The sequence below is a fragment of the Pelmatolapia mariae genome, linkage group LG12 (assembly GCF_036321145.2).
Source record: "Pelmatolapia mariae isolate MD_Pm_ZW linkage group LG12, Pm_UMD_F_2, whole genome shotgun sequence".
NCBI lineage: Eukaryota > Metazoa > Chordata > Actinopteri > Cichliformes > Cichlidae > Pelmatolapia > Pelmatolapia mariae.
Window position 1 is genome coordinate 756603 of NC_086237.1, and position 24177 is coordinate 780779.

General features: G+C 39.6%; 1 protein-coding gene across 1 annotated transcript in view; it reads left to right on the forward strand.

Annotated features, from left to right (window-relative positions):
- The first annotated feature begins 1013 nt into the window (after positions 1-1013).
- LOC134639028 (early estrogen-induced gene 1 protein-like) overlaps positions 1014-24177 on the forward strand; it is a 34118-nt gene continuing 10954 nt past the window's right edge. Inside the window, exons 1-5 of the mRNA XM_063490032.1 lie at positions 1014-1123; positions 1214-1512; positions 19088-19208; positions 20293-20322; positions 22418-22534. Coding sequence (XP_063346102.1) covers positions 1370-1512; positions 19088-19208; positions 20293-20322; positions 22418-22534 — 411 coding nt within the window. The 5' untranslated portion in view covers positions 1014-1123; positions 1214-1369. The remainder of the gene's footprint in view (positions 1124-1213; positions 1513-19087; positions 19209-20292; positions 20323-22417; positions 22535-24177) is intronic.

Below are 24177 nucleotides of genomic sequence, written 5' to 3' on the forward strand. Positions count from 1 at the left end.
ATATTTAGCAAATTCAATTTGAATTCATTAAAATCTTCCGCGTAAAGTTAGTAAGTTTTGAGTTTTTGGATTCAAAGTCCCTGAAGGTAGCGTCACTGTGTAGGTTTGTACCGCACGGTGGCGCTGTTTCACGTTGAACGCTACAGCATGACTGGCATGAATGAAAGTCCAAAAACTTTAGGCAAGTTCATCAACATGAACCAGTGTAACACCGGAAGTGCCATGCCTCACCTTTAAAAAGTCTTCCACAGATAAAATGTTTCGTATTCACGCGGCCAAATACATCTATTACATCTATATTTGTTTCACTTTATATCAGTTATATTTTTTAAAAGTAGAAACCACAAACCTAGCTAGTTAGTGTTTGAATAGTATCTTGATTAAGTTTGAACATCTGAATGAGTGTTGTGAATTTATTATAATGTAAAATTGTTATTAGCGATCACATGAATTCATTTTTTAAATTGCACATAAACGTATAAGTTATTTAAATCACTTTAAAACATTTCTGAAAAACTATCAATCATCTATTTCATTACAACAACAAGAAAACATTATTCGGCTTATTTTTAAGTAAACTTTAATCTCTGCTTTTACATTCTACTTTCCTTAACTGTTACTCACACAACTTGAACAATTAGAGCTGGTATTAATGTATAATTATTTGTTTAAATGATTAGTCAGTGGTTAAGTTACTGAGTAATTTTTTTCTTTTTTTTTCCAATTTATGAACACTTTAAAAAAAATCTTAATATTAAACATTAATTCCAGTAGAATGTTTCTTTTGATAATCACAAATGTATTTATTTAATTTATTTACATTTTAATATCTGTATCAAATAATACGATAAAAATACTTATTTTATCCTAAGTTTGTATATAGTTTGGCTGCCGACAGAAAAAGAAATTAATGCATCTTTGCCTGACAAACATGGTTTAGACTTTATTCTGAAAGGTAAAAACCGGAAATTCCTCAGCATACTCTCCCTGAGCTTGATGCTGCTAGCTGTAGGTTCCTCCTCTCCGTACTCAAAAGAGAAAAGCAAGCTGAAATGTCTTTTTCTGTCATTCCGTGTTGTTGAACCGCTGCTGGTGAAAGGCAGAGGACCCAAAATGTCTCCAGGTGGGTTTTTTCATTACTTTTAACCCAACACTTCAAGTTTTTTCCCACTTTTACGGACAGTTTTGACCGAAACGCTTAATTTGTTTTCAGATATCTGCGGTGAATCACGTCCTGAACAAGAGTTCTAATGAAAACACACTGAAAACATCAAGTCGGCACGTTTACTTTAGCACAGCCTAGTTTTTTTTTTACCGTTTACCGTGTTTTTTCCCGTTATTTTTGATAGCTTTGAGAGTCTTTTAAACTATGGCGTTCTTCGTGAAAAAGAAGAAATTCAAGTTTCAGACCCATCTTACCCTGGAGGAGCTCACGGCGGTGCCTTTTGTCAACGGCGTCCTCTTCTGCAAGCTCCGGCTGCTGGATGGAGATTTTGTCGCTACTTCTTCCAGGTAAATACTCCTGAAAACAACCTTAAACGTTTCTTCACACATGCAAAACATTGTTTAAAGAATCATGCTGTGGTCTCATACAGTTTGGAAGCAGTTACGGGAGGTTAAAGTGCATCTGTAGACTAAAGTGCATCTGTACATCTGAGCTTGCAATTACTGCAGTGTGTCTAAAATGTATGCAGGGTATATGAGTATATTATTTACTACAGATTTGGTGGCTGATTTTTGGGATAAAGATGGAAAAGTTTGCATCTTAGGAGTCTCTGTTATTCCCTGTGTTGTTTTTAAACCTGTTTCGGCTCTGTGTTGCACCAGCTCGCTCCATGAGTCAGATTTAAACGCTGGGTGTTGCCATGTTAAGTGGTCTATCTGTGTATCTGCATTGGCACCTCTGCTGTACTGGGCTGCCAGACTAAACACAGCAGCAGCACCTCTAAAACCAGCTCATACTGGTCAGATAATCTTGGTGTACCAGCTCTTTCAGCTGTGTCGGGGATGAGACGGGGAAGATAACTCTGATTTCTGGGCTATTCATCTTCTCATTTGCGTCACATAACTTCAGATTTTCTTCTTCTGACCTTGATAACGTTCATAACTTTCATCTGTTTTTCCTTCCTCGTTCCTGATTTTCTAGATGAGATCAGGCGAAGGACACAAGATCTTTGCTTCAGTGTTTCACACTTGTTGAAGGTTGAATGGATACAGTGACCGTCTGAAGTCAGTTTAGGACCCTCCTGCTGCTCTCTCCTTCTTACAGACTGGCTTACTGAACTGACCTCATTGTGTAAAACAATATGAGGCACTATGCTGTTAGTCAGCTAAGTGCTTTATTGGCGGAGGATCTCTGAAGTGCTTTTAACCTGTTTATCAGATCCAACGATGAGACCACAATTTTCCAGATCTGCTTTCCTATTTCACTGGTTGAAATACTCTGCCTCTTCTTCTTCTTTTATTGGGACGTTTCCTCACCCTGTTTGGACCTCGTGTGCATACAGGCCTGCTGAACTTCAAATCCCACAGCTGACACATGTGTATGTGGGGTGGGAGGGGAGGGGGGGGTTCCTGTGCGTACTTAAAAAGCAGGTCATCCTCTTCATCTACCCACTCAGCCTCCCTGTTTGCACGTAGCATCACTGCAGACTGCGTGTGTGAGAGGGGCTCACAGAGGGGAAAGTAAACACACAGACAGATCGGGATCGTCTTGATCAGGTTTCTTGTCTGCAGATGTTTCCGTTTTCTTACCTTTCATCAGTGTGGGGGGAAAGCGGTTTGGGACTTCTGTGAGGAGCAGATAATCTCACGGAGGGAGCAAACCTCTGTGGTCAGAGCCCAAAACATAGTTACTTTGGAGCACATGTTAGTAAATTCAGTTACAACACATTTAAAAACAACAGACAATGACAGCAAGTGATCAAAACATAAGAACATTTTTATTTATTTCTCATGATTTAAACAGCAAGTCCCACTAATTTCAAATCTTAAGGGTGGCCTGGCCAAGGCAGTAGCCATACGAGCTTAAAAAACATGAAAATGCAACACATAAAACATGAAATAAAAGATCTCCAATGTGATATACTATATACAAATACATTAACAAAAACACTAGTGGTTTCACCAGAAAAAAACGTCGTCTCCTGATGATGCTTTTAAAATCATTTGTAGATATAATTTAATAATTTAATTATTATTTGTAAACTATTTTTGCAGATAATTGTGAAATATTGCTCTGCATTAGTTTGGCAGCGTCACTGACTTTTGCCAGTTTTGTGTTGTAATATAAACACATAGAGGTTCGTGGCCTCTGAGGTTCAGGAAGATCCATTGTTTTTATTTTCTGCCTTCAGAGGATTGCAGCTCTCACTAAAATGTTTATCTGTCAAACTAAAGCTCCCCTCTGCTGAGGAAAAAAACGAACTAAATGCCTCCCCTTTCCCTTTCTCTCGGCTCATGTCCCCTGGAGCAAGGACGGCAATGTCTGAGGCCTCTGTGCCCTCAGAGGTCAATCTCCTCTCGGGTGGTTATATAACAGCTCAGAGTCCTTCCCTGGGATCTCAGTTATCATCTCTGTGACTGAAAACAAGGGCTCTCTCAGAGGAGGGGACAACAACCGTGGCACAGGGAGGCTCCCTCCACGGTGGACATTAGATTAGGGTTATGTCATAGATCTGACAAGCCCAGTCTTTGTATGGAGGGCCCCGCCTTGTTGAAGGTTGGGGACAGTTGGGGTGGGATTAACAGCGAACTTATCCAGGGGACTGTGCTGCCCTCCCTGAGTCTGGCTGGAAGCACAGAGGGGATCACATGCTGCAAATGTGACTGTCTAGCTCTCAGAGCAGCGTATCAGGGCTTTTTATTTAGTACAATTGGAAACTTTTTACTGAAGCCATAAAATACTCTAGAAAGTGTTTACTGAGGTAAATGGGTAACCAGAGCAGTCGCCCTCTTTTGGCCATAAAAGAAAGTGCAGGTTTTAAAAAAACGCCCACACAGCAAGTGACTAGCAGTGACATTGATGACTTTCAGCGACTTCACAAGCTAACGTGATCCATGATAATGTTATTGATCTCAGCCACCATGTAACAGTTGTCAGCTTTGTCTTGTTGCTGGATAATGAGGCATGTATTTACACAGGTCTCCCATCCGTACAACACACAGTACAATACTGCAACATAACAGCGCGGGATAGCCTGTCTACGTGTCATCACTGTTTTAGCTGATGCTAGCTTGCAACCAGCGCTCTCCTTTGGAAACATGAGCCGAGAAACAAAGTGTTAACTGTGGGGGTGTTTTTACTGTGCAAAATCAGACTCACTCAAGGCTGGGTTTTGTTTTGTTTTTTAAGGGGGGGTTGTGTGGCGTCTTTAAATGTTGTATTTTGTCTGAAGAGCAGTGATGGATGACACTAACTGGGGTTATCAAAGCAATTTCCACACTAGAAAAGACAAACATAATATATTTGGAGTCTTGTAGGCGGTGCTGCCCTGCTGGGGTGGTATTAAAGGCAACTAAGTACTATGAAGAAAAATTTATTATATCATGAATTTTAAATCTCATCTGGTGGTAAAAGACTGCCCTGTGGTTTCAAATATCTGTACAGTTTTTAATGCTGTTATGGTGGCTTTTACATTAGTCTGAATGACCACAGCAGTGCCTTGCAGGTGGATGTTGCTCAGGTTTAAGCAAAGGGTTGAACTTTTCTGCTTAATAACCTTGTGTTTTCTCCAGAGCCCCCCTAATGTCTGCATACCTGCTGTGTAACACATTGGAGCAACTGAAATTAATAAAGGAGTGTTTTTGCAGGGTTACTCTCAGTCTGAACTCTCTCTAATGCCACAAAGTGGGTTAACGTTTATACCAAAATATTAAATTGGTAATTATTTTTAATGGGTGCAGTAATTGTTGCCAGCTTTGTGGTTGTTTCGGGACTTACTTGGATAGTTTCAGTTTGGAGATATGTAGCTGCACCCTCCCTTGCATTGTCTAAGGAGACTGTTAAACATGAGCTTTAAAGTCTAGTTATTGGTGGAATAACTTGGACCCCCCCCCCCCCCCAATAAAACTTCTAAATCAGCTTTTGGACTCTCATCTGAATCGAATATCAGCTCGATGTGTCCCTAAATAACATTTTTGCATTTAAAGCCCAAATTGCTGACCCTGATTAAATCACTTATAACCTTTGTAATACTTGATGTCCAAGCATACTGAAGTCCTTTATGTTTTCCATGCTTGGTTGAACTAGTCTGTTCATAGATGTATCACAGTGATATAACACATAAACTCGTCATGCATGCGCGGTCTTCTTAGAAACTGAGCTAGAAACGGCTTGAAAGAGTTCAGGGAAACAGAAAACAGTTGTACTTTAGTTATAACCTTTTTTGGAAGTTTAGCTTTCTGCATTTATCTTTATATCGTGGGGTAATTACAGTGCAATGAGTGTATTTTTATAAAAGTAATACAGTAAATCCCTTTCAGATTGTTTTGCTAATCGAGTGAAACGTTCCTCCAGTTGTCCTGCCTTCATGTAGATCCCAAAAAGGAATGTGCAATCAGCCCCAAGAAGCCCGTAATCACCCAATCCCTTTTTTCCTCTAATAAATCTTTCCAAATGGTTTTGTATTGGAAACCAACAAAGGCTCGTTCGAATTGGATTTTTGTTTGGTGCTCACTTTTTTGGGCCATGTGAATATAAAGAAGGCTAAAGATTACTCAAAGTATTTTTTAGAAAGTATAACTATCTGGGAGGTTATCAGCATTCGAGAGTGTCCACTGCGTCGAGTGTGTTGCACTGCTTGTGGAGAATGTGTTTTCACTCTGTAGAGCTATAGAAACCAGATGGTCTCCATCTTGACTTGGCAGAAGAACATGCTGCAGGAGTTTGCAGGCTTTATCAGCTCTGATTCTTACAGTTCAAAGTTTACATTTTGGACATTCGAGCTGATGCTTTTAATCCATGCTGCTCCTGATATTTCACCACTGCCTGACACCAGTGTGAAAACACAAACACATCAGCCCTTGATGTATTTCTCTGGCCCTGCTGTGACCATGCCTGATAGATAAGCAACAGGAGATGGAGAGTGTTTCTGTGTTTCTAAGAAAAACACAGGACTTCTGCAGCGATTTGAGACTCTGAAGAAAGTGTGATCACTTTTTATGACTGCATAGTTATGCCAGTTGTACCTGGCCGACTTTTCCCTGGATCTTGTTCTTATTAAGAATAAAATCTTGTTTTTGTTTTAAGTTTAATTTACACTTCTGTGTTCAGTCTGTATAGAGCCTATGGTATATGCTGTGCAACAGGCAACACAGTTAGCCAGCTTTTTCATTTGAGCTAAGTGCCAGTGTTGCAACTGGTCCGCTTCTTATTCAGTCATTCAAGAAGGAGGAAATGACATGTAGTTACATTTCTGCACGGAAATTGTGTTGTAAATTAGATTTAACAAACATCTATAAATCCAACTCAATGTGACTAATGTAATTATTAGCTTTGACTCGATGCTTACAGGCCAGAGCTCTTGGAAGATGTAAAGCAGAGGGACAATTATGAATTATGGAAATTTTGCCAATTTATAATCATCATAGAAGTACTGTGTGTGTATATTCATGGCACTTTGGTGTAGTAAAAATATGGACTTCCCTCTGCTCTCTGTCCCTGTGTGGGGGACATATGGGACTAACATTAACATGTCCTAATAACAAATAAAAGTCCTAATGTGACCGCTAATACTTTGGATTACATTCGCACTGATTTACTCACTTGCACTTCAGTGTATCTTGCTGGCTCAGTATTGTGTCGCGCTGCCAGCAGGACTTCCAGGATGTAGTTCTTAGGATGTTGAAGTATCATGATCCGTTGGGTGGAGATGTCAGTTTCCGGGCGGTAGTTGTCGCGCGTCACCGACACCACACTAGTCCACACTACTGATGACTAATCCAACATATAATGATGAGTACATCAAAGGCATTGTAACCCCATTTAACTGTATAAATAGTTTATATCAGTAAAGAAAATCCAAAGTAGACTTCAGTGATGAATCTGTTCTCTTAGGCACAAACATCTCTGTTAATGTGTGCCACCCTACTTCTTCTGCACTCCATGCTTTAATGTTTTATTTCTTCTACACAGTTTATAAAACTGTATCACGGGGCATTTAGTCACTCTTTATATCTGCAAAGTTTTGGCTCGAGCGAAAGCAGCAGCAGGGGAGTTCAGTGGAAACACAAGCAGGAAACCATCCAGCCACCTCTGTTTTAAACCACTTTTGGCAAATTCCCACCAAAATGTACCTGCACTGCTTTAATGCACAAGTGTGGAACCATGATAAATATTGGGGCCCCTTATTTTGTTAAAAGTCTACAGATGTGTGCCACGTGACAGAGAGAAGGGAACGTCCAAAACAAAAAATAAAACGTCAGGAAGACATCCAGAGAGGAGCGAGTTTGCGAGGAGAGTTGAGAAATACGACTGGGACGTGGCGCTCCTCAACAGCTGTTTCCTGTTTTCCTCTCACTTTTCCAGCGGTTAGCGCTTTGCTGGGATGTGAGGGGAGGCGCGTGGGGTGTGGTGGAAGGGGGGTGGGGGGGGTGGGGGGTTTGGAAGTTGGTGGTCTGGTATCTGACCAGGTAATCAACGTGAACTTCCTCCATACAAGGGCTTTCCTGTTGTGAAACTGATTGTTAGGGATTCCAACTGTAGAGCTGGCCTTTTTCATTATCACACATGTGTGACAGCAGAGCTTCATAAAAGTTGACTGTAACTAACAAGAGATGAGAAAGGCGACTTTATCAATAGTCAGAATGACTCCAGTGTTGGGTTAAGGCCCTGAAGAGGCTCGTTGATTTGATTTTCCTTGTGGGTTTAAGATTCCAGAGCCCAGACTGTGGTGTTTAGCCGCATATAAACCCGCTGATGATTGCATCCAAATTACAGCCAAATTATTATGACATTAAAGTATAAGAACTATCAGTTTGGTTTGCTTTTTTACTCCTAAACTGACAAGTAGTGAAAGGAAAAATAGCCGTCAGTTTCACAGAATGCATAACTCTTCTCTGTCTTATAATTATTTTAAGCTTTAGGTTTATGATGTTAGTTGGACATTAAAAAAAGTTTGATTTTCCAGGTGGTGTTTGACCTAAACAGTTACAGATACAGGTGAATACAGTGGTTGCTGACATTTGCCGTTCTTTTCCTGAAAAAAGCTTACCGTTTAGTCCAGCTCAAGGTTATGTGAATAAAAGTGATACTTTTGGGTGGTGATGTTTGCCTAGAAGAATGAAGAGGTACTTGCACTGTCTTCATCCTACATTGGTGCTGGTCTTCTGAGTTCTGTTGTACTGTGTTTTGCTTCCATCTGGAAGGGGCGGATGGGGTCATGGTGAAAACTGTAGCCGGCAGGAACAGGAGTTTGCCCTCGCAAGATAGGGGTCATGGTCAAAACCATCCGCTAATCCTGCTTCCATGTCTCCCACCATTTTTGCCTCGTTTTCATTAAATAGATTGGTTTAAATCTTAATTATAGAAATACATGATATGATGGTTCTATAGTTAATTTGTATTTGTGTTAAATAATGTTTTCAGTATTGAGCAAAATGAGTAGGACTGATATAACAAATTTCCCTCGTGTGGGACTAATAAAGGTTATCTTATCTTATTTGCTGTAATTGAACATGTTGTACTTCACTGTAAACAGGGCCAAACTACCTATGAATTTGACATTTAGAATTGATAAACTTCCCATTTAAACATATTATTTTCCAAGAAATGCTGAATCATCAAAAGATAAAGGGTCCCACATTTGAGCTGTTTAATTACTACCTTTGAAGTCTACGTTACCATTTGGTCTACTCATTTCCCCTCAGTTCCCTTCACTGTCTGAAGCTGTTTTAGATCCTCCCCCTGTAAGGCCACCCTCCCTGTAAGCCGACTTTCTTCTGATTGGCAGAGGGGAGATGAACATATTTGGGACGTCCCCTCATACAGGGCCAATAGTAGGAAAGAATAGTCTGTTTAGAGTAGTTTTAAGCCTGAGGTTTTGGCTCACAGGGATTATTTGTACATGCACTGACCTCGTTATGTGAAACTTTGGTCGTGTTTAATTTGAACATAATGACAGATAATAAAGAAAAACAGAAAAATGAGCCGTTGGACCAACACTGACACATTTACACTGATGATGATCAGTAGGTGTATTTAAAAATATATATATATACATGATAAAAAAGTTAAAGCAGCTGGAGGAAGTAACTGTTGTGCTCGGATGGTTGTTAAATGGTGATGGCGTCAGCGAGGATCGACCCTGTGGCTTTCTGACTCCTCGCCCGTTCCTGTCCCCGTCCGTTAGCTCTGCAGGATCCGTCTGCTTCCTCAGCACTCTGCCGTCTGGCTGTTTATCTGAGCGCTCGATACGACCCGACCGGGGTCCTGCCTGAATGTTTGTGTTTCTTGTGCAGCCGCGGGCCCCCCGGAGCCACGCAGCCGGGATGAGCGATAAGGATCCTGCTCTGCCGACATGTTGAGTCATCACATGTGAGGTCCGGTGGAGGGGCAACTCAAATCAGAGGCCACAAGTTTATATCTCAGTCTTGCAGGCTGAGTTTAGTGTGTAATCACAACTTTAATGATTGTTAGTGGAGAGATTTTCTTTGCTCTAGGGGTCATTTAGGCTCAGTTTTCCCACATTACAAGAGAACTGAACTTCTGAGGAGCAGGAACATGAACTCTGTCCAGTAATCTAGCCATGTCAGAGTTTTAATAATGTTTTTTGGCAGCTCAGAGAAGGTCAGAACAAATCTGATTCCAGTTCCTGTAACTTTAGCTCACCGTGAGGGATTTATTTTTCATTATGTAAGGGTTTCCGAACAGCAGTAGCAGATGTGAATCGTAGATGCTGGTGCTTGAACCCCTGAGACACCACAAAACTGTTCGTCAGAGATGAAGCAGACTGTAAATAAATAGTCAAAAATTTAAGGAAACTGTCCAAGACAACTTTCTGTGTTAACATTTTAAAAGAAGTTGGCGTTTTAGAAAATGCTTTCACCTGAAAAACATCAGCGTTCTGCTCAAGACAGGCTGGATTAACACAAAGTTGCACACAAACATAAGGAAAGATATGTAAACTTGTGTAACACTGACAAGATTGTATAGAGCTGTCTTAGCCCACCACAGATAACAAAAATAACACCAAATAAATGATAAATAGTTCCTAATAAAGACAACAGAACAGGGGGTGCTGCTGAAAAGGGTTAAAAAGATGCAGTCATTTAGCCTACAGGACAAACTGTGCATCGCAGCCTAGTTTCCGCGGATGTCCACCAGTAATGAGCCAGTCCTCATAGACTTCCACCAGCACAACAGTACAAGCTGTGGTTTATTTATTTTTTTTCTTTATAAGTTGCACATTTTAAATCTGTTTCCTGTAGTTCATTTGTAAACTGAAAAATTAAGTTATTTTTCATGTCGAGGCGTTTCTGTCTCACCCTGTTTTCTCATGCTGTGTTTCCGGTTTTTGTCTCCACTGTATCTCCTCAAAAATACTCTGAAGAGTTACTTCATATCCTTTATTTCCTCTTCTTAGTTTTAACCTTGTTTCCTATGTCCTATTCATGTCCTCCTGTGCTTTTGTCACTCAGTTTGCAGATCTTATGCTTTACTAATACTTCCCAGTCTAGCCAGGATATTACCGTTTTATTTAACCTGTTGGTCTTCTTTGGTTTTGGTTTCATTATTTGACTTCAAACCTGTTCTCCTGTACATAAACTTAACTCTGCCGTGTTTTCAGTTTGATTGATGGTAAATTAAATGCGGGTAGTGATGCTCGTTGTAGAAGTTTGACTGCTTGTTTTCAGCTGCTGGAAAATATGCTTGGTTCAGAGCAGATTTCTTTTATAAATACTCGTGATTTGGTTCAGACATACTGGATGATGAAAGGGTTGCCTGCAGGACAAACGCTTGGAAGAGGACAGGCACAGTCACGGCCTCTGTTTTGGTTTTTCTTCACAGCCGTTTTCATGTCCTCTGTTTATGTGAGCTCTGTCCGGCTGTGGTGAGAGCAGTTTCAGCATCTGTCTGCTGTCTCTGCAGCCTGTTTTTACTGAGCTGCAATTGCAGCACAGTGCAGAAATGCTGCTTTCATTTTTGGGGGATAAACCAAGTGTTTTTGAAGCCTCTAAAACAGTTTATGTAAGGTTTATTTTAGTAAGTGAAAATGTTTAATCTGTATCTTTTGTGATGTGTGATAGTGCACATACTTGGTAAGAAAATAGCAAAACTCAGAATGTATTCTTTACAACATTCTGATGTCTTTCAGAAAATAAGTCCTTTTTTTGGCTCATGGTTAAACTTTAAGGTTTTGTTAAATCCTCCTTACAAACAAACGGGATCAAAATATATTGGTAAAATTTTAACCCGCGTACTGTCTCCCATAACAGATTATGGATTAGGATGAAGACAGCTGATAGCTGTAACATCTTTCAACATCTTAAAAAATTTTTTTTGACAGTTTCAGTACCAAAGTCTTTCCTTTTGTTTTGTTCTATATAAATTCTCATATAAGGTGAACAATAAAGCAGCAGCTGTTTGTAGGTATTTCAGTATAGCTTTAATAACAGCTTGTATTTGTAGGTTTGCAGCAGTTTTGAAATTTATTGCAAGCTGTGATCAGAAGGAGTTAAAATGACAGAAAAGCTCAGGTGATGGTGCTTTCTCCCTGTCATTGTGTTTGGTGTATTACTTCTTTGGAGGCTTTTACTGCACTTATGGTAACCGAACATGTTGTCATCAACCACATTGATGTCGTTTTACATCACTTGTCTCTCCACGCGTGACTAAGTGAGTGAGGAGGAGTAAAAGGAGGTGCACTCAGACTGAAAGTGTGACTAACGGTGTGAATATCATCAGCAGTAGACTGACTCTCTAACTGACCAGAAATGAGATTCGTCCAAATAAATTGGATGAACAACTACAAAGTCAGTTTATTCTGACTTTGAATCACTGTTTTTCTTTTCCACCAACACAATGCTGGACTTTCCATTAGAGAAAGTGGGATGTTGGTGCCAGAAAGCTGCTGCTGGCACAAAATTAACTGCATGCATCACAGGTATTCTGTCTTCTCTCATTTTATATGTATTTTAATGTTTTAATGCTCGAGCCAGTTCTGCCTTCTTAGCCTTTGGGAACCATCCCACATTCTGATAAGTTTCAGAGCCACACCTTAATAGGAATCTGTATATTTTTCCAGTTTTCTTTTCTCACCATATATTTATTTTATGAGCACAAAGAGTTTTTTAAAGCAAAGTTTGAAGCTGGGATTTTGTTCATACAAAATCCTATATTTGCAGCTGACTCTTTTCCCCAACTTCTTGGTTTGAGGTGAATCAAACCCCCTGATACAACACTTTGACCTTTTCCTTTTAGGTCAGTGTTGAGTGACAGGGTCAACCTTTGCAGATTTTAATTTCAGGGCTCATGTGCGAGCTGTACGTAGACCTCAGTCTTAATAAATGTCTGGGTCAGATCAGAATTGAGACAAGGCGGCTGCTGGATGGGGATTTGGAGTGTTTCCTTTGGTTTTGTTCCAAGGTTGTTTTCATTACAGACAGCCGAGGCACATGTAAAAAGCAGAAGCCAGAGCTGGTGTGAGCAGAGCCAGAAAGCACTCGGTTAAAACCTCTTCTGCAGAATTTGGGGTAATGGGGGAGAAACTCGTGGCAGCCTCCTCCTGCATTAAAGGAAAAGTGTGAGAGTGAAAACAGAGAACAGAAGAGAGTCAAAGGCAGCAGGTGAGATTAGAAACAAACACCTTGTAAAAATGTACCAGGGTGAAACTGAGTGTTGGTGTGAGCTGCTCCTCCGCCTCCTCCTCCTCCAAGCTGCTGGGAAAGCGGTCGGTGGATTTGAGTGCGAGGTTTCCATGGAGCCTGAACAAAGCCATCTGGACTGAGGAATGTGGTTTGGGAACGCTCCACCTTACACACTGACTGACCAAAAGCGTGGGGGTCCTGATAAGTGTGTGTGTGTGTTCTTGTGTTTTGACTCTTCTTGGAACCTCACTCGTTTCCAGGGATAGAGAGATTAAAACATTTTACCTTCCTTCACCTCTTTATATGGCCTGTTTGGGAATGGGACTTTGGTGAAGGGTTAAAGTTTTAGGAGGGGGTTGTGCATGTAGTAAGTTACAATAGATTCTCTTGTCATTTGTTTAGAAGTTAAAAACTCAAATTTTGATTTTAATAAAAGCAACAAACTTTCTTTGGATAAGCCAGCACACGATGTCTGATTATTTTAGCTCCATAAAGCCATAAACAACAGGTTTTATATGTCAGTAATACTGCCTCTTCTCTGTAATAGACTTCCAGGCTAATAAATACAATAACAAGGAATAAATAATTTAAATGTAGCCAAAGAACACTGTTTAGTGCAATAAAAAACATAGACGCAAAAGTGTAAACTGTTTAGTACTTTTAATTCTTAAATGATCATTTTGGCTCCCTTAAACAGAAAACATATTACATGCTTTTATATATGCAAGTGTGATCTGTCCATTCCCCTGTAGTAGGATGAGTTGCTGTTAAAAGACAAGAGCTATGAATAATATGACTAAAATGCACTCAGAGAATAGTATTTAATTCATTGTAAACATGCAAAAGCAAACGTGTAACTGGCTCAGCTGTTTAACACTTGCTAACTGTGAGAAAAAGATTTAAAAGAAGAAGGAAAAACAAGATGATAGTGGTAAAAATCACACAACACATTGTGGAGAGCTATGAATAAAGATGAAGGGGGGATGGGAGTGTGAGGAGCAGCTGCTGCTAACTATAGACACTGTGCGTGTCGTTTGAGACAGCTCGACCTCCTCATGTACACTGAAGTGGCTGAAATTAAGCTTAAAAAAAGAATTTTAACTCAACTCCTGATCTGTTAAGTCTGACTGTTTGGTCCAGAGCAATGTTTTTAGGCCAGGTTTCCATAAATTTGTGCAGTAGTGTTTCCTTAAAGAGTGCAAGCAAATTCATTATGCATATTCATGGTCTACATATGATGAATCCTTTTGATTTTAAGACTGGTATTTAACATGTAAATGACCCAGTGTAGAAGTGGAAGACTAAAGGGGGCATGTTTGTTCTCCCCTATGATATTTTTTTTTTAAAGTAATTTATGTTTGATGCAAAAACATCTGCTAAGCATGGACTATAAAAGATGGACATAGCTTCTGGTGAAAAAGTGAATCCCGTGCAGAAATGCTTTATGCTGCATTTTTCTTAATGGCCACCAGGGGCTGATACCCATTGTTGGTAAAAGACCAGTCCTGTACAGGTCTGTGGGAATAACGGCCCTCATATGAGACCTTAGTAAATACCTGATGAGTTTATGTGGTCAATCACTCGTTTGAAATTATGGTGAAGTATATTTTGTAAAACAGGATTATTCGGGCTAATGATTTGTGATTAACAAGTTTTTAGCCAATGAGCATTCAGTTTTGCAGTTGGATCTATCCCTTGCTTCTTGTATCTGGTTGAATAAAGCCAAGATGGCGAGAAAGCTCATCTTGACAGTTTTAAACTTGACTTCACAAACCAGCAGGGGACATGAGGGTAGCTGCGCTTTGGGTAAATTCAGAAAAGTAATCACTGATTTTTCTGGAGTTAATTATGCCTAACTGAAATGTTACAAAAAACCTAACTGATGACAACACAGACATCAATTTGTTCGTCTGCCAATCCATCCACCTGTCCAGCCATCTGTCTATGCATCACCATCCATTATCTTCCATTATCTTATCTGAGGTCGGGTTGCGGTGGTAGCAGGCTAAGCAGATTATTCCAGACATCCTTCTTCCCACTCAGCCTTTCCAGTTCCTCCTAGGGGATTCTAAGGTGTTCCCATGGTAGTAGACCCAGAGGTCAACCCAGCAGGTTCTGCGTCTACCCCAGGGTCTCTTCCAGTTGGATGTGCCTGGTCTCCTAACCAGATCATCAAACTTCCTCAACTAGCTCCTTTCGTTTCATAGAAGCAGCGGCTCTACTGTAAAGATCCCTCTGGATGTCTGAGCTCCTCATCCTGCTGCTAATGCTGAGCCCAGCCACCCAGCAAAGGAAGCAAAGCTGCTTGTGTTCACAGACTTACAATCTCTGAATTACTGAGAGTATCAATGAGCTGAGTGTGTAGGGATCATCTACAAAGTATAACAGGAAAAACTGAGATACTTCAAACACACATCACTGGTCTTCTGTTGGTTTTGCTACCTTAGTCTCGGAATAAAGACTTTTTCAAGTCACTTTTGTACTGTTTCATGAATATCCTGCAGCTTAATTCATTTTTTTGTTGTATTGGTTTTCTGTGTTGAGCAGTCACTGGGAGTTGTTTGAGTGTAAATGTTCCTCTGTACAGTTTGAGGGTGCTGTGTGGGATTGGTGAGGAAACACTTGGTGTATTGTCACACTGACTTTTAAATCCAAAGGAGCTGTAATAGAAATTGAGCTCATTAGTGCTGATCACGAAGCCCGCCGTGTCTGTGATTTATATGTGGTGGGATTAAGGAGGCGTCACGCAGTTTAAGTGACTCCAGAAACATTTGGCTGTCCATTTAATCTATTCCTTCTCAGCATGCTGTTACACAGACTTTCCAAAATGAGCTGTTTGCCATTTAGAAGGAGAAAAACATGACTCTTTTTTTCATCTCATTTCACTCCTGATTGACAGAACATTTACACAAATTATGGGGCTTTTCAGCAGGATGGTATTTAACAGAAATGTTTGGCTGACAAGATGATGGTGATTCACAGTAAAGTGTAGATTCTCATAACTTCACAATAATAAATACTAACCTGTACGTAGTGTTTTCGTCCCCCCATAATGAGCATGCCCTGTAGTGTTTTAGAGCTTTAAGAACAACTTGAAACATCCTGACTTTGGCTTTTTTTGGATGTCTCTCTTTTAGCACCAAACATTTATATTTAGGTGCAAATAACACACTGCTACTCGCAATGAAAAACTGCTGGCACATCCAGTGTTTTTTTGTTTGTTTGTTTGTTTGTTTGTTTGTTTTTTTAGTCTTCTCAATAAATTTTAACTCAAATACCAAAAATAAAGACGTTTATCAACAAAAAAAAGACATTTTTTTTACCTCGTTTTTGGTGGAGCTAAGAAAAGACAACCTGTGAAAACACCTAAAAGTTTTACAAGTTTAGACATGTTCAACTTAAAGCAAACTGCTTGCTTTAAGCAGAGCCATTCTACTTCCTACTGATCCCATTGTACAGCAGTTGGCTGAATTGAAGCTGCCTTTGCAGGCCTGGCTAAAATACATATTTGATTGCATGCAAAATGTGGAAGTAAACAACACTTTTCTTACAGAGAGGCCAGTTTAGCCATATAAACTAGCTTTCTGCTAATTAATGCTGGTTGGTCATCTAAGGTTTTACAGGGTGTTCTTCCTTGATGGTACTCATTTACAAGCAATAACTTGAAGTCAGAAGCATAATCACTCCACAGCAGAAACTTCCATGTGTGCTTAGGAAACATCTGGATTTAGTAGTTTATCACGAGGTGTTAAATTAAAATGACAGATGATATAAAGTGTCTTATGGTACTGTGATCTCCCTGATATTCACAGAAAGATGTTTCACTACAATTGAAACCCACAGAGAGAGAACAAAGAAATGTTTATGTTGTCAAACCCGTGGTGAGAATGATCAAAATTATAATGCTTAACCCATGAAATGTAATCCTACAATGTTCCTGCCCACTCTGCAGAACGTGTGTCCTTTCTAAAAACTACAAGTCCACAGAGTGTATGTTCACATTTATATTAAAAGTTCTTTATTGTAACTTATGGTGTGTTTACATTAATAAACATTAACTCAGGGCTGGCTTCAAACTTTTGGCACTATGTCAAAAAAGGAAAACCAGCCTGGCATATTATGTGAAATCAGTCGTCTGTGTCAGGATGCTTCATTGACTCCTGTTTCAGGGTGTTTGCTTTAATAACGGTAGATGACTAGTGACTGTCAAAGCTGGACTGGAGATTCTGTTTGTTTGCTCAGTACATGTATAGAATTGTTATAAATGACACACAAAAGATGATGAGAGCAAACCTGTGGAAGAATCTGTAACAGCCCCCCCCCCCCCCCCCCCCCCCCAAAAAAAAGAAAAGAAATCCAAAGCAAAACTTTTTTATTTGGGGCAAAATCTGCAAACTTTTTAAGCATTAAATAAATAAATAAATAAAAGATTTACTGGCTATTCTGTACATGTGTTGTCCTTGAGGCCACTGAAACTGAAGCTGAATTGGTAATCAAAATAAAAATAACTTTGCAGAGAGAGATGCAAGTGGTGAGACTTGCTTATAGAAAGACTTTGGCTTTATTCCTCAGTGGTTCTTGTGCTGGCATCACAATAACTGGGAATGATGGCCATGTCATTCCTGAAAATAGAACTATTTCTGGGAATTTTCCTATTCTAGAAGCTCAAACATTACAGAACATGCTCATTATGGGGAGAGATTGCTTTGACATTTGGGAATGCGGGTGCACAATGGTTAGCTTTCAGTCCTTTTTTTAAAAATAACCAACTAATTGATACAACTTTGACAGTCAGTGACTCTAAATTTGAATAAGAGTTTTAAGTAAAACTTTTATTCTTTGCTTTAGACTTCGCTTATGACTACATTTCGATGGCGCTGGCGCTGGAGGTGGTTAGTTCAGTAGCCACTAACCAGGTAGTCCCAGTGCTTCCTGACTTCCTGGTGGCTAGCCTGACCCCAGATAAGCTTGTCCTGAGGTCAAATGTACTTTACCTTCTCTGTCTTGGATTCCACCTGCTAACCAGAACCTTCAGTAAGTGTTAAACTGGTTTTTGTGCTGTTCCACTGAGGAGACTGAGACTCTAGAGAAGAATAACGAGTGCTAGCGTCAGTCTATGCCCGTGGAGTTTGAGTTCGCTTTGAGAATCAGCTGATTTGTTTGTCATAAAGAATCTTGCAGCTAAAATGTTTGCAGATGCAAGCATCGTCCAAGCCGCCAATGCCACAAATAAAATCTGATTCTGTGGGAAACACTTTAATTGGATAGATTTCCACGAACATTTCCACATGCTTAAAAGATCCTGCTGCAATGTCCAAATACCAGGAAGGCTAATGACATTACCGTTAGCTACAGCTGCTCTTTGTGTGTGGTGGTATTTGGATAATTGTGGTATGTTAAAATGCGCTTGCTTATTTTAACAGCTTATGTTTTATATTTATTTAAAATAAATAAAACATAAGCTCTAAAATGAAAACAAAAATGATCTTGATGTCACACCGGACTGCAGAAAATCCAATTTTGATGGGAATTTCATCTTGCCAACACGTTACACATCAAGTGCTTTATTTGATTACGAACTCCAAAGATCTGGATGCACATTTTCCCGTCAGCTGCTGTTGTGGCGTCTCTAGGACACTTCTCAGGAATTTGTTTTCAGGAACAAACAGATCACTGAGCCGGTCTGTTTTTACACCTATTGTTCTGTTCCCACACGTTAACCAGGATGCATGGGTACTTAAAGGTTTTTCACAAGCCAGTCTGGGTTTTCACAGAAGTCTCGTCACCATTGTAAACCGCTTCCTTGATGGGTTTCTTGTCAGTCAGACAGGTGGGAAAATCAACATTATAGGTCGACGATGTGGGGTTTGTGTGAGAGGCTGAGACAATCGTAAAAGGTTTTTGAAATGAAAAATTGTAATCGGTGTCAGAAGCCCTGGGAGCCGACTCTGCCCTGCAGTTAGTTTTGGAAAAACTGGATCATGACATGCTTTCTCAGCACAGCTCTGATGAATCTGATCCTCAGTGGACACACTGGTCATGAGGCTGTGAGACGGGTATGACAGGACTGGAAAAAATGTGGCGTTCTGAAGGCAGAGAATATAGCAATGTTTGTTTTGACCTTAAATTGAGATTGGGAAAATATTCTGCTTTTAATTTAGGTCGGCGTATAAATACAGACTTTATGTTTGTGCAATCTGGCATCGTTTTCAAGTGAGGAGTACGAAGTAAATGCAAAGGCACTGCAAAATGTAATGAAGCCTGTTTTTCTGTCTTACAGAGAGGAGGTTCACAATCACTGTGTGCGCTGGAGGAAGAGGTTTACCTTTGTGTCCAAAATGAGCGCCAACCCCCACACTGGAGTTCTGGACCCGTCTGTCTGCAGGGTGTCAGTCAGGAAGGTATGCCTGTCCAGTTAGAAAACATAATTCAATTCAATTCAAAATGTATTTGTATAGCACATTACCTGCACAGATAGGGCCAGTTGGTGATGTACCAGTGCAAACTGGGTTTTGGCATTAAAAACAGTAATTTTGGTATTTACACTGTATTGACAAAATTGTTTATAAGATGTGTAGAATTGTGTAGAGATTTTTGCAAATGACCATTTTGCATGTGTATATCTGGGAGTTCCGAGTGTAGGGAGGAAAATATTGAAATCAAGCATGCAAATTTATTTTCTAACATTTGCAACATGCAATTTACTGCTAATTGTGCTGATATTTAACACAATTTAAAAGAAAACAAACAAAAAACAGGTTTTATTTTTTTGTGCTTGATATTCAAATATTCAAATGAACTGAGTGTGCCTGTGTTTAGAAAAAAGCACAAATTTTGTTAATCACTAGTAAAAGTAACCACATCTATGAGCTCTATCTGAGGATTGGACTTGCATCCTATTTTGCCCTGTTCAGAAAATCTGGCTCATAGTCCAGCTCCTCCAGGATGGTAAGTTCATATATGTCATGGCATTTATGTCTGAAGTTTTGGTTCCTACCAAAGAGGTTTTGCTGTTCCAATGGAAAACCCCCGAACAAAAAACAAAAAAAAAATCACTAGGACTGATGAAAATCTCTGTAATTCCTTTTAAAAAATGTTTAAGTAGGCTTTAATATACAAGAGCTTATCATTTTTCTTCTTTCTGCTAAGAAAATGATGGAAAATGATACCAAAAGGCATCAGACGTGTAAATAGGGACCTGATTTGTGATATATTTTAAGTCTTTTAAAAATTAAACCTTAAGTCTTTTCAGTGTAGCTGGTGTAGCCACCGCCACAGAAATGTAGTCAGGATGTTTTAATGCAGGCTTGATGCAAATTCTCCCATGTGAATGCCACCTCAGCGGCTCACTGAGCTACACAGGAGCCATGTGTGTGCCCTCAGCCTTTAATTTCATCCATCTTTTAGGAGCCCTGTAATCAGAAGGATGCTGTAATATGAAGTTGAATCATTCAGTTCATTACAGTCTTCCTGTTTTCCCTGCAGGAACTCAAAGGAGGAAAGGCGTACACTAAGGTAAGAGCTCCTCACCTCTCACATTCATAAACACATACAGTTACAGATGAGCTGTTTCATGTAAATATTAGCATTCCCTGAAGTGTTTGACAAGCATTCCATCAGCCGGACATGAAAATGAATCATATTCCCATCACATTTGCCCAGAATCTGCAGAAACATCCTGTTAGCGCCTCCCTATCCTTAACCGTAACTGTAACCGTAAAGGCTCCGAACAAATGAGTAGCGTCTTGTAAATGTAACTCCAAGGTCAAACCCCCTCGTGCACATAAACTTTTGTTGATCCCTGGACGTTGCTGCCCGACAGGAACCGTTTCCTCTGCATTCGCCTCGTTCTTGATTTAGATTTCCTTCAGTTAAATATACCTCGCTTCCCTCCTTAGAAGACGGCTTCCTTAAATACACACCTAAGAAAACAGGACCTACCCCAAAGAGTCTGGGAACACTTTGCTTGAGAGGGCTATAAAAATAAAATAAAAATAACATCGTTTCCACCTGGCAAAAAGCTCTGTGGTTTGATTTTGAGATAAAGGTCATGCAGACCCTTTCTTATCAGTGTGATCAGTGGCTGTCTTTAAATCCCTGATCGACATCTACAACCAGTTTACCAGCATTAAAACATTGACTGATAAGAAGTGGAGGAAGAGATCTTTTATCAAGTGGTTTAGGGTGAAAAAAGCAGGATTATTGAAGGAGTATTAAAAGGGATTAAAGGATCTGCCTTATGGCTTGTAAACAGGGCTGCTGTACATAAGAAAAATAAGATCCTGAGATGTTAATGTTAAATTGTGTGGTTTGATAGCTGGTGGAAGCAAATCATAGCCAATAAAGGTTATTTTATAAATCAGTTTATAAAGATTTCATGGTTTTAATCTTACTGGCACAACGTTGTACTCATGTGAATGTAGTCATGTCGGAAACCTGTGAGTATTTGCTCCCGAATTGGTGATTGCAAATTGGATGAGAGGTAGGCTGCTTAAAGAGTTTACCATAAAGCTGTGAATGAATGTGATTTGTAGTCTAAGGTGCTTTGAGTGGTCAGTAAGATTAGAAACACACTATAAATGTCAGTCCATTTCTTGTTCAGCTCATTTCCAGGTCCTTATTTCCATTCTTGCACTCTACTAGAGTAGCTTTGCATGATTTCAAGTTCAAAATAATCCTTATTGCATACCAGATTAAACAGACCTATTAAATCCTCTCACTTTCATGCAACTTTTTTCTGATAAACTGCCCTGCGCACGCAAAAGGAATAATGTGCAGGTGGATGGGGCTTCTGTGCTCTTAAGATGACCATATTAGGGATATCCACTCTCCAAGATACCATAAGGCCAAGAGTAGAAAAACACGTCAGAAACGGAGCTCTTAAGCAGTCTTTGGCTCAAAAGGACCTCATTATTTGGAAAAATTGGTCATATTTAATGAGAATTAAGCATTGAACATTAAATATATAAAAGAAAAACTCATCTGTCTAGTAGGATAAACACAGAAAGTGCCATACCTATTTACCAATGTTTATGACCATGTAACAAGTGGATTGCTTTTAACCTAAATGTTTAATGTTTATCTGTTGTAAATCTGCCATCCTAAAAATGAGTAAGACATCCGAAAGAGTTGAGGCTTTGAAGTGGTTTGAAAGATAATTATAAAGGAAAGCCATGGATGTTTAAAGTCTGCAGAGGACATTTAAAAGGAAGACTATTTTTTACAAGAAGTTTCTACAATAGAGAACCAGTTAAGGTGAAGAATAATCAAACTAAAACTGATAAGATAAACTGATGTTATGAAACTACGTAACATCAGTACAATTTAAAAAAAGAAAAAAAAAGGATACTTAAAACAACTTTAAAAATACAGGTTTCACTCTCAGTCTGGGTTGATGTCTGTAAAAACTGACTTGTGGTTTTTGCACCCTGTCATCTGCTTCACACTTCAAAAGCTTGTGACGATAACGCCGTAAAATTACTTGGCGTGCTAAATGATGGGTGTCTCAGAAATCTGCTTTACCTCGAACGTGTGCCAAAAATAAAGACCGGGGAAGGCCTCCATTAGAGCAGCTTGAATTAACTCTGTTCAAACTCCTCTTCACACCCAGCTGGGCTTCACAGACCTCAACATGGCGGAGTTCGCAGGTTCGGGCTCCACTGTGCGCTGCTGTCTGCTGGAGGGATACGACACGAAGAACACACGGCAGGACAACTCCATACTGAAGGCAAGGAGATGAGCACTGAAATAGGAATAATAGATGTTTATTAAGAAGTGAACAGACCGGACAGACAGAGAATGGGGAATAGGTTGTCCCCTCTTTTATTTAAAGCTGAGTTGTGATGAGATCTGCCACCTTCCAGGACCAGTGTCATGTCTTTTTCACCTTCAGTGTGTTTGTGTTTTTATGATGATAGTGTGGTGCTGAAATACTCAAAAAACTGATGTATTAAAAAGAGACTAGCTGGTACCTGGTTGGACTCCCTTAACAGCCTTAATTCATGGCATAAATTCAACAATGTGCTGGAAAAATTCCCCAAAGCTTTTGGTCCATGTTGACATGACAGCATCACACAGCTGCTGCAGATTTGTCGGCTGCACATCCAAGATGTAAATCCACCACATTATAAAGGTGTTCTATTGAGATCTGAAGGCCATTTCAGTTCAGTGAACTCACTGGCATGTTCAAGAAACCAGTTTGAGGCGATCATGCAGTGGTCATAAGGGGGATGGACACGATCAGCAAAAATACTCAGGGAGGTTAAAATGATGTTCAGTTGGTACTAAAGGTGTACCAAGAAAATATCCCCCACACTATTACACAACCACCAGTAGCCTGAACTGTTAGTACGATACAAATAAAATAATTAGTCTGTGAATTTATTTCTCAATCTGTAAAATTATTAGGTTTTTATGCGTTCTTTTTTTTTTTTTTTCAATAACTGTTTAGTGTCCTTGACAAAAAAATAAATTTAAAAAAGCAGGCGTCGTTTTAGGCTTCAAGAAATGTTTCTCTTTTTAATTGAATTTTTTTTTTGTATAAACACAGTGGAAATGAGCACAAAGTGACCGTGTTGAGTACGATGAAGCTGAATCACTTCATTACCGTTGTGGATGATGGAGGCTGGGAAGTTGAGGGACTCTATGGCGCCACCCAGTGACCGTGAACACAAACCACTGTGAAGCAAAGAGCCAAAACAGTCACGAGTATTTTTGTCATCTCGAGTCTCTGGAAGACTTTGTGTTGCGCAGATGTCTGTGACTCACACGTCACATATGTGATTAATGGGAACTACTCCAGGCTTTTCCAGTTGATGCTCATTACTTCTTAAGAAAACAGTCTTTTTAGTTTAGTCACGTTACATCTCGGCATGAGCATAAGATGGACATTTTTGGGGGGGTTTCAGCCACTGGGTTAGGTTCTGACTTCACTTTGAAACTGAAAGGAAAATGAAAAATGAAAGTAAAGATAACAATGTGTTGAACAAGTAAAATAAAATTAAATCTGCCAGCTTTAGGTTACATTACAACAGTGAAATGAAAAGGTTTACATGTGTACAATACAGTTTGGGGGGCACCGATAATTATTTTCACGCCGCCTTAGTTAACTGTTGTGTGCAAGTGTCTGTATCGACAAAACCATTTGAACCATTTTCCTTTGAGTGATGTGTGATCTGTGAATAACTTTATACTGTTTAAGTTGTAGGTTTGTGTTCCTGGTAGGGTAAAATATATTCATGCATGTTTTAATTCAGAGGTCAGAGCTGGTAGAGAGAAGGCCAAGTCTTTTTCCTGTTGAAATTACTGTTGTCGTTTCTGAGGTAGTCACAGTCTGGATATGAGATTTTTCCTTGTATTAATTATTTTTAT